Here is an 11167-nt window from a genome sequence, read left to right as displayed (position 1 = left end):
ACAAACACATTTTTTTTTATGATATTGATGAGCACATAGGAACTGAAGCAATTTCCAAGTACTTCTCATCCATCAACTGGCACAAATTAAGAGGTTTGCTAATACTTTTTGGTAAAGAGATTATGAATCAAGAGAAATTGCTATAAATCATTGCCAGAAGAGTAAATTGGCAAGAACAGTTTGGACAACAATTGACATTATCATATAAAGTTGGACATGTATTCATCCTATGACTTAGTCCTCTTACAAGAATACATCCCTAGAGATAGTCTTTTTTTTTTTTTTTCCCCTAGAGATAGTCTTATAGAAAATCCATGTAAACATTGTTCTTCATAACTCCAAACTGGTAAAAACCCAAATGATGATCATCAAAGGTACACAATTTAGTATTTTTCACATAATGGAATATTAATATAGTTCATTCTGTTCAGTAAAAACAGGGGGCTTACAACTAGAATATAGTCTGTTAACTTATTAAAATATATCATATTTATGGAAAAGTGTGCAACACATAAATATTCACTCCAATGAATTGTAGCAAAATGAATTCCTATGTGGCCACCCAAATTAAGGAATAGAATACTGTCAGTACTACAGAACCTCCTTTTTTTTTTTTTTTTTTCTCAGAGACCCACTTTATTCAGTTCTGTACATATGGGGACATCGGCCCAAGCCCAACCCATCTTAGCATGTATCACTCTGTGGAGAATAAAGCACCCTATGTACACAGCCAAAAGCTGCACTGCCTGGGCCCCTGGGACCTGGGTCTGGCCCTCCTCAGCCCCTTGCCCCTCCAAGGTGTCCGAAAGGGACAAGTGGGGGCCTGCCCATCATCAGCATAAACAAGGAAATAAATAGGTGTTCGGGGAGCCATGCTTGGGGCACTGCTCCCTGCCTCCTCCTAGCTTTGGGAACCAACAGCACAGGAAAGCAGTCAACCCCAGGGTGGTCCCTTCCATGTCTGTAATCCCAGGGCTGCTGCTCACCATAGAGGGGGCACAGGGTAGGGTGTTTGTTCACCCCCTTCTCTTGGTCCATCTGGGCCCTATATTCATCACCTATGGTCCATAGCCTATGCTTTTCTCCTTTTGACCTCCCATGTTGTCTTGGTCAGGCAGGGGGTAAAAGAAAGTAATTCAACCCCATCAGCCTGCACACTACTGGGGCCGGGGGCCTATTTGTGCCTGTTGGGGGTTGGCTCCCCACCAGCTACTCCAGGGGCCAATGGGGCTTGACATAACTTTGGTGAGAGTAACCTCCTACTGCTCCCTATATGCTTCTGCAGGGGAGGGAGAGAAGGAGAGACACCTGGAGTTCAAATGAGGGTGAAGGGAAGGGGAGAGGAGCATATGAATTCCTGTGTGTATTTCTCAGAGCAGCCTCAGGTAGCTGTGGGGTTGGGAGCAGGAGGGAGACAGGCATCCCCAAGTTGTCTGAGTACTGAGGATCTCAGTGCTCAGCCTGTCTGTACTAGCCACAGGGAGGCATGAACACATTTGGGGGAGAAGAGGGACCACTGTGTGAGGGTCCCCGCTTCAAGTGCCACATCCCCTCCCTAGAGTAGCTAGAGAGGCACTGCCTTGCCCCAAGTCAGCCAGTGGGGAGCAGAGGGTGGAGGGCTAGGGCAGCGTCCCAGGGCTGAGTGGGCCGTGGCCCTGTAGTAGGACGGTGAGGGGGTCAGAGAGCCTCCTGGCTGGCAGTTAGGAATTCCTCCGCCCGCTTGTGTGCCTCCAGCGCCTTGATGGTGTACACGTCCTGGGGCAGCTCTGACTTCCGCCGAAGCAGCACCTTCTCCTTCTTGATGTCCTTTAGCATCTGCACAGCCTCTGTCTCCACCGTCCTCTTCAGAAGCTGGATGTCCTCTGCCGTGGGGGTCTCCGTCTCCATCGAGTATACAGGAGGCAGTGGTGGAGGAGCTCGAAACATGGGGTACTGGGGATTAAGTCGGGCCAGCTCCTCGATCTTTTGCCACATCTCTTCTCTTTCCTTCATTCGGAACCGGCCCTTCTGTTTCTCTGCCTTGTACTGTTGTGTGCAGTCATCAAATAGCTTCTGATTCATCTCCATAAACAGCTTCAGGGCATTGTAGATCAGTCCATGGATTGTCTTGTTCCAGTGGCTCTTGGAGTTCCTGTAGAGGGCGGGGAACATGATGGGGAGGACTCGGGCAGCATTGTCACTTATCAGGCTCATGATGTACTCATTGTTCCAGTAATAGAGGGCACGCTCTGCCACCTGGAAATGGGGGCTGGAGACACACTTGGCAAGCTGGCGGAAGAGTGGTTCCATCACTTTGCTGAACTCTGAAGGTTCAATGACATCCAGAATCTCCTCTAGCTCATTCAGGAACATGACTTCCTTGGGGCTGTGGGTCTTGGGCCAGAACTTGAGAAGTCCTACAATCACCGGCTCTGTGAGGCTGCTCTCCTTCTCCAGGAACTGTACCACACAGTAAGCCAGCTGAGGGTGGTAGACACTCAGGGACTTGACCTTGTGAAGGGGAAGCAGGACACGGATGAGGAACATCTTGTGCTCTTCCTTAAGGGGCAAGGCAAAGCCGTTGATGATGCTGCCAAGGATCTCTAGGAGCTCGGCAATCCCGTTGTGATGTTCTGTCTCATAGATGAATCTGTAGAAGATGTGGTTGATCTGCCTACGGATATAAGCCCGGAGCCCCAAAAACTTGCCATAGATGCGATGCAAGATGGTCTTGAGGAAGTCCCGCTCTCGAGGATCCTCACTGTCAAACAGGTCCAAGAGAGCAAGGACAAACTTCTGGTCGATATACTTCTTGGCTATGTTTGGCTGGAAATCAGGAGACTCAAGGAAACGTAAGAAGAACTCATACACGAGCTGCAGATGCGGCCAGGCAGCTTCCAGGGTGGGCTCATCCTCTTCCGGGTCAAACTCGGCCCCGGTGGGGTTCGATGAAGGTGGCAGCGTCCGGAAGAGGTTCACTGAAAACATGGTGACCGCCTCAGGGTAAATGGCCTCAGTGACGACATCGCGGCTATGAGTGATGTACTCCACCATTTCGTTGAGTCCTGCCCGCTTCACCTCCTTGAATTTGAGGTCACTGAGCGGATCTGAGACAAAGTCAAAGAGGACGCAGCACTGGCGTAGCTTCTGGATAAACAGCTCCTCCCGCTCCTGGGTGGGCGAATCTTTCAGGGCAGGAAGCTTCTGCAACTCCCGATTCTTGCTGAGGTTGAAGCGGGATGAGCTTTGCCGTCGCTCCTTCTTGACGATCTGGGGCCCTCCGGAGTACTTGATCTTGCTGAGCTGCGTCGGGGGCGGCGTGCTGTTGCTGGGACGCTTGTTGGATGACGGGGGCTGGGGCTGCGGCTGCGGCTGCGGTTGAGGCTGGGGTTGGGCCTCGTCGGCGTTCTCGCCTCCACCATCCTTGCCCGAGCTGCTGGGCTTGGCCGTGCCTTTGGCAAGCTTGGGGGGGCTCCTTCTCCTTCTTCAGTTTATAGGGCATCTCGGCCCGTCCGGACCCAGCCCGGCTCCTGCGGCCCCGCTCCGGCTCCGGCTTTGCTCGGCCGCACTCGGCCCGCTCGGCGTCTCCTCGCCACCGCCTGCGCGCTGCGCCCGGGTCGAGCGGTGATTCCTACAGAACCTCCTTATCTACCCTCCCAAACAGTCCTTCCCAAACATACTATTTGATTGTTAACACCATAGAATAGTTTTGTTAAAGTTTATTTTGATATAGAAGAAAATAAACAAAGAACTCCCATACACCATTAACCTAGATACACTAAGTCTAAATTTCTAAAAGTGCAGTTGCTGGCCCAAAGGTAAATCCAAATACAGTTTTGTCACATAATGTCAAATTACCTTCCTTAAGGGATGCACCAAATTACATTCCTATTAGCAATGTATGAGAGTGCCTGTTTTCCCAAGCCTTGTCGAACAGAGTATTGCCTGCTGGTCTTGAATTTTTGGCACTGTAATTGTTGAGAAATGGATCTTAGTGTAGTTTAATTTGCACTAAACCTGACTGAACTTGAACCCATCTTATATGTTTAAGGCCCTTTTTATATCATTTTATATCATTCTTTTACATGATTTTTTTTTCCTTTGGCCCATTTCTCTATCAAGTTTCTGATCTTTTTCCTCTCAATTTTTTTTTTTTTAAAGATTTATTTATTCATTTGAGAGAGCGAGAATGAGAGAGAGTACATGAGAGGGGGCAGGGTCAGAGGGAGAAGCAGGCTCCTCGCCGAGCAGGGAGCCCGATGCGGGACTCGATCCAGGGACTCGATCCTGGGACTCCAGGATCATGACCTGAGCCGAAGGCAGTTGCTTAACCAATTGAGCCACCCAGGCGCCCTTTCCTCTCAATTTTTAAGAGTACTTTTATATTAGTTTTAATATTCCTCAATCTATTTTATGCGTTGTACTTATTTACTTACAGTATGTCAGTTGTTTTTCAACTTTGCTTACGATGGTATTTTGGCCATGCAGAAGTATTTTTTTTTTTTTCAATGTAGTTAAACGAACTTTTCTTTTACTAACAGATTTTGAACCCTAGTTAGCCTCTTTTACACCTATCTTTCCCCCTGCCCTTCCTACTAGGTTTCAGCCTTTTTCTCCCAATTATATCACTTTTCAATCTGGAGTTTATTCTTCTATATGGAGTGAGGTGTATATATCTATTTTTTTTTTTATTTTACAAACGGCCATCCAGTTATCCAAGCACCATCTAGTTAAAAGTTTACCCTAGTGATTTGCAATGCTAGTTTTAATATGTACTCAATTTCCATATTCTGAACTATCCTATTTCATTTGACTGTCTGTCTTTTCTTGTATCAAGACCAAACATTTTTAATCATAAACACCTTATAGTCTATTTCCATATCTGGAAGGCCTGTTCCCTCTCATTAATTTTCATTTTCAGAGACTCCTAGCTATTCCTGCATACTTATTTTTATGTATGGGTTTTAGTATCAGCTTCTCTAACTGTACTAAAAAATGTGCATGAATGTCTTTAAGGTGATAATTTTTTTCTAATTATTGCTTTAAAAATATCCAGTTAGTGGGTTGCCAGAGTGGAGGACGGGAGAAAGGTAGCTGGCCACACAAGTGCAGCAGAAGGGATCCTTGTGATGGGACTGTTCTGTATCGTAATTGTAGTGGTAGACACACAAATCTACATATGTGACAAAATTAGTTTTATTACTTTATTATTTCTCAGAACATGTAACGTTCGTATACTTATTTTTCCACTCTTACCACAACGTTTTAGTTCTACAATTAAGTATATTAAGTGCATCAGTTCTTTTGCTGGTTTCCTAGTTATCTCTTTGTTGGGTGAAGTGCATCGCCTACTAGGTATCTCAATAAGAGCTCATAGGTAAAATATCCCTTCAGTTCATGCATGTTTAAAATTGTTTTTCTGTATGTTTGATGCTTGAAACATATCCTAGTTGGATGTAGAGTCTCTGATTTCTTTTATTTCATTTCTGGAAATTGCCTCATTTTATGTCTGGCATCTTCCGCTCAACCTTGTATTTCTGAGTTTTATCTATATTACCACAGGTAATAATTCACTTCATTGAAAGGTATTATTGCATTTTGTGAATGTATTGTGTATCATTTTATTCATGGACAATTGATTTGTTTCCAGCTTTGAACTATTATGAATAATGCAGCCTTGTACAATTTTATACATATCTCTTGGTGCCTATGTTTATACATGTTTTGGTGTATAACTTCTTTATTCAACTTTGCAACTTCTTTGTGATAAAGTATGTATATATTCAATTTTAGGAACTACTGAAAAACTCTTTTTCAAATGTTTCAATACATTTATGGTGGACAACAGCAGTGCATAAGAGTTCCTTTTGCTCATATACTCACCAACACTTGCTCTCAATTTTCAGCTTTCTTACGAGTAGTCAGAGGTCTCTCATGAAGCTTTAATATACATTTTCCTGATTCCTAATGAGAACAAACAATTTTCATATGTTTATTGGTCATTCCAATTTCTCTTTGGTGAAAGGTCTGTTAAAATCTCATGCTCATTTTTCTTTTAGGTTGACTGTCTTCTTAATTTTTTAAAAATTGACTTGTAAAAAAAGTTTTTATATGTTCTACAAAACAAACTTTTTGTGAGTAACACATTTAAAACAATTCCTCTTATTCTGTGGCAAGCCTTTTCACTGTTTTACTGGTGAATACAAAGAATAGTAATTCATAATTTCAATTTCAATGTAGTCATTTTATCATTTTCTTACATTAGGGCTTTTTTTTGCACCTTAGGGATCCTATTTAATATAGCAGATATTTTTAATTTTATTGTGATAAAGTATACATAACATAAAATTCATTAGGGCTTCTTTTAAGAGTATTTATTCTTACTAAAATGATAAAGGTGTACTATATTATACTCTGGAAGCTTTATTGTTTTGCCTTTAACATTTAATCTACGTGGAACTGATTTTTTATCATGGTTGAGTGGTCAAAATTTATTTTCCTTTCATGGATATTTGAATACTTCAGAATGATTTGTTGAAAAATTACCCATTTCTCAAAGCTCTGTGTGCAACCACTGACTAATACAAATGGCCATATATGTGTGGGTCTCATTGTGTAATCTCTATCTTTCCATTTTTTAAATTTTTGCACCATCACTGTACCAGAGCAGAGAGAAAAAAATGCTATTATTTATAATATGCAAAGCAATAGTAGTACTTAAATTCCTGCATTCCTAAATTTATTGAAACATGTACAACCTTGTTTATTTAATGCATGCATAATGAAAGAATAAGAGTCCTGAGTAATTTCCCACAATGATCATTCATTCAAAAAATATTTTTTAAACCAAATCTTCAAACCTGAAACAAAATCAACTTAATCAACAGGTATGATCTTTTTTAAATATGTATGGATTTAATTTGCTCATATTTTGTTTAGGAATTTTTTCCCCTGATTTTGGTAAAATTTGCCTATAATTATCCTTCTTCTAATGTCATTTTCCTGTTTTGATGTCACAGTTAAGTTGGCCTTATTAGATGACTATAAAGTGTCATTTTTTAATTTATGCTCTGGAAGGTTGATGTCATATCTTTTTTTAAATGGCTTTCTTTTTTAATTTTAATTTCAGTATAATTAACATGCAGTGTTATATTAGTATCAGGTGCGCAATACAGTGATTCTACAATCCTATACCTTACTCAGTGCTCATCATGATAACTGTACTCTTAATCCCCTTCACCTGTTTCACCCATCCCCCATTCCCCCTGCCCTCTGGTATAGCCACATTTGTTCTCTATATTTAAGAGTCTGATTTTTTGGTTGTCTCCTTTTTTCTTTGTTTTGTTTCTTAAATTTCACATTTGAGTGAAATCATATGGTATTTGTCTTTTTCTGACTGACTTATTTCACTTAGCATTATACCCCTAGAGCCATCCATGTTGTTGCAAATGGCAAGATTTCATTCTTTTTTATGGTTGAGTAATATCCAATTATATATATACCACCTCTTCTTTATCCATTTGTCTAGTGATGGACACTTGGGTTGCTTCCATAATTTGACTATTGTAAATGATGCTGCAATAAACATAGGGGGGCATACATCCTTTTGAATTGGTGTTTTTGTGTACCTTGAGTAAATACCCAGTAGTGGAATTACTAGAACATACAGTAATTCCATTTTTAATTTTTTGAGGAACCTCCATACTGTTTTCCACAGTGGCTGAACCAGTATGCATTCCCACCAACAGTGCACAAGGCTCCTTTTTCTCCACATACTTACCAACACTTGCTATTTCTACTGTTTTTGATTTTTGCCATTCTGACAAGTGTGAGATGATATCTCATTGTGGTTTTGATTTGTATTTCCCTAATAATGGGTGATGTTGAGCATCTTTCATGTGTCTGTTGACCATCTGTGTGTCTTTGGAGAAATGTCTGTTCATATCTTCTGTCCACTTCTTAATTGGATTATTTGGGTTTTGAATATTGAGTTGTATAAATTCTTTATATATTTTGGATACTAACCCTTTATTGGATGTCAGTTATAAATAACTTCTCCCATTCAGTAGGTTGTCTTGTTGATCCACTCCTTTCCTGTGCAGAAGCCTTTTATTTTGATGTAGTCCCAATAGTTTATTTTTTGCTCTTGTTTCCCTTGGTTTAGGAGACACATCTAGAAAAATTTTGGTACAGCCAATGTCAAAGAAATTACTATCTGTGCTCTCTTCTCTGATTTTTATGGTTTTAGGTCTTACATTTAGGTCTTTAATCCATTTTGAGCTTATTTTTTTGTGTGGTATACGTGGTCTGGTTTCATTCTTTTGCATGTAGCTGTCCAGTTTTCCCAACACCATTTGTTGAAGAGACTATCTTTTTCCCATTGGATATTCTTGTCTCTTCTGTCAAAGATTAATTGACCATATAATTGAGGGTTTATTTCTGGGTTTTCTATTCTGTTCCATTTGTCCATGTGTCTGTTTTTATGCCAGTATCATACTGTTTTCATTACTACAGCTTTGTAGCATATCTTGAAATCTGCGATTGTGATAGTCCAGTTTCGTTCTTTTTCAAGATTGCTTTGGCTATTCGGGGTCTTTGTGGCTCCAGACAAATTTTAGGTTCATTTGTTCTAGTTCTGTGGAAAATGCTGTTGGTATTTTTAAAGGGATTGCATTAAATTTGAGGATTGCTTTGGGTAGTATGGGCATTGTAAGAATATTTGTTCTCCCAACCCATGAACACAGATATCTTTCCATTTGTTTATGTCATCTTTGATTTCTTTCAGTGATGTTTTATAGTTTTTGGAGTATAGGCCTTTTATCTCCTTGGATAAATTTATTCCTAGATATTTAATTATTTTTGGTGCAATTGTAAATGGGATTGTTTTCTTAATTTCTATTTCTGCTACTTCATTATTACTGTATAGAATTGCAACCAATTTCTGTATATTGACTTTGTATCCTGAAACCTTATTGAATGTATTTGTCAGTTCTAGTAGTTTTTTTTGGTGTAGTCCTTAGGGTTTTCTATAAATGATATCGTGTCATCTTCAAATAGTGAAAGTTTTACTTCTTCCTAACAGATTTGTATGCCTTTTCTTTTTCTTGTCTGATTGCTGTGGCTAGGACTTCCAGTGCTCTATTGAATAAAAGCAGTGAGAGTGGACACTTTCTTTTTTTGTTTCTAATCTTAGGAGAAAAGCTCTCAGTTTTTCACCATTGAGTATTATATTAGTTGTGGGTTTTTCATATATGGCCTTTATAATGTTGAGGTATATTCTCTCTAAACTATTTTGTTGAGGGTTTTTATCATGAATGGATGTTGTACTTTGTCAAATGCCTTTTCTGCTTCTATTAAATGATCACACAGTTTTTATCCTTTCTCTTGTGGATGTGATGTATCACATTGATTGATTTGTGAATATTGAACCACACTTGCATCCCTGGAATAAATCACACTTGATCGGGGCTCCTGGGTGGCTCATTTGGGTAAGTGGCTGCCTTCAGGTCAGGTCATGATCCCAGGGTCCTGGGATCGAGCCCCACATCTGGTTCCCTGCTCAACAGGGATGCTTCTTTTCCCTTTCCCTCTGCCATTCGCTCTGCTTAAGCTCTCTCTCTCTCTCTCTGTTAAATAAATAAATAAATAAATAAATAAAATCACACTTGATCTTTGGGAGTGAAATTTTTAATGTATTATTGGATTCAGTTTGTTAATATTTTATTGAAGATTTTTATATCTATGTTCATCAGAAATATTGGCCTATAGTTCTTTTTTTGTGGTGTTTTTATCTGGTTTTGGTATGAGGGCAATGCATGCCTCAAAGAATGAATTAAGAAGCTTCCCTTCCTCTTCTATTTTTTGGAAAAGTTTGAGAAGAATAGGTATTAACTCTTCTTTAAATGTTTGGTAGAGAGGCGCCTGGGTGGCTCAGTTTGTTAAGCGACTGCCTTTGGCTCAGGTCATGATCCTGGAGTCCCGGGATCAAGTCCCACATCAGGCTCCCTGCTCAGCAGGGAGTCTGCTTCTCCCTCTGACCCTCCCCCATCTCATGCTCTCTCTCTCTCATTCTCTCTCTCAAATAAATAAATAAATAAAATCTTTAAAAAAAATGTTTGGTAGAAGTCACCTATGATCTGTATGGTCTGGGATTTTTGTTTTTCTGGGAATTTTTTTTATTACGGATTTAATTTCATTGCTGGTAAAATTTGTAAATTAAAATTAAAAATTAAAAAATCTGTTCAAATTTTGTATTTGTTCCTGATTTAGTTAGGGAGATTATGCTTTTCTAGGAATTTATCCATTTCTTCTGGGTTGTCCCATTAGTTGGCGTATAATTTTTCATAAAATTTTCTTATAATCCTTTGTATTTCTGATGTCTGTTATTTCTCCTTTTTCATTTCTAATTTTGTTAATACAAGTCCTTTTTTTTTATGAGTCTGCCTAAAGGTTTATCAATTTTTCTTGATCTTTTCAAAGAACCAATTCCTTGTTTCATTGATCTATTCTATTGGGTTTGTGTTGTAATTTTTTTTGTTGTTGTTGTTTTTAGTTTCTATTTCATTTATTTCTGCTCTAATATTTATTATTTCCTTCCTTCTACTGGTTTTAGATTTTGTTTGTTCTTCTTTTTCTCCTTTAAGTGTAAGGTTGGGTTGATTATTTGAGATTTTTTTTTCTTCCTGAAGCAGGCCTGTATTGCTATAAAATTCCCAGTTTTTGTGGTATCTCAAAGATTTTGGACCATTGTGTTTTCATTTTCATTTGTCTCCATGTGTTTTTCGTTTTCCTCTTTGATATCTTGGTTGACCCATTCATCATTTAGAACCATGTTGTTTAATCTCCATGTATTTTTATTCTTTCTGACTTTTTATTATGGTTGGTTTCTAGTTTCAGTGTTGTGGCCTAACATGTGACTTGTTTTGTGGTCTAACATGTGATCTATTCTGGAGAATGTTCCATGTGCACTTGAAAAGAATGTTCCATGTGTATTTGAAAAGAATGTTATTCCACTCTTTTAGGATGGAATGTTCTGAATATATCTGTTAGAACCATCTGGTCCAAGGGTCATTCAAAGCCATTGTTTCCTTGTTGATTTTCTATTTAGATGATCTATTTATACAAGTGGGATGTTAAGTCTCCTACTATTATTGTGTTACTATCAATTACTTCTTTTATGTTTGTTATT

At 39.4% G+C, this 11167-nt stretch overlaps 1 protein-coding gene across 1 annotated transcript; it reads right to left on the bottom strand.

Annotated features, from left to right (window-relative positions):
* Positions 1-619: 619 nt before the first annotated feature.
* Positions 620-3588, bottom strand: LOC110580711 (serine/threonine-protein phosphatase 2A 56 kDa regulatory subunit delta isoform). Its single transcript, XM_021690382.2, is given in 2 exon segments — positions 620-3450; positions 3452-3588. Coding segments are annotated over 2 exon segments (1803 nt in total). The 5' UTR covers positions 3482-3588; the 3' UTR covers positions 620-1677.
* Positions 3589-11167: the final 7579 nt, after the last annotated feature.

Source organism: Neomonachus schauinslandi, chromosome 5 (genome assembly GCF_002201575.2).
Source record: "Neomonachus schauinslandi chromosome 5, ASM220157v2, whole genome shotgun sequence".
In the NCBI taxonomy this organism is placed as follows: domain Eukaryota; kingdom Metazoa; phylum Chordata; class Mammalia; order Carnivora; family Phocidae; genus Neomonachus; species Neomonachus schauinslandi.
Note: the sequence above shows the minus strand (reverse complement) of the source record. Positions and strands in the feature narration are given on the sequence as shown.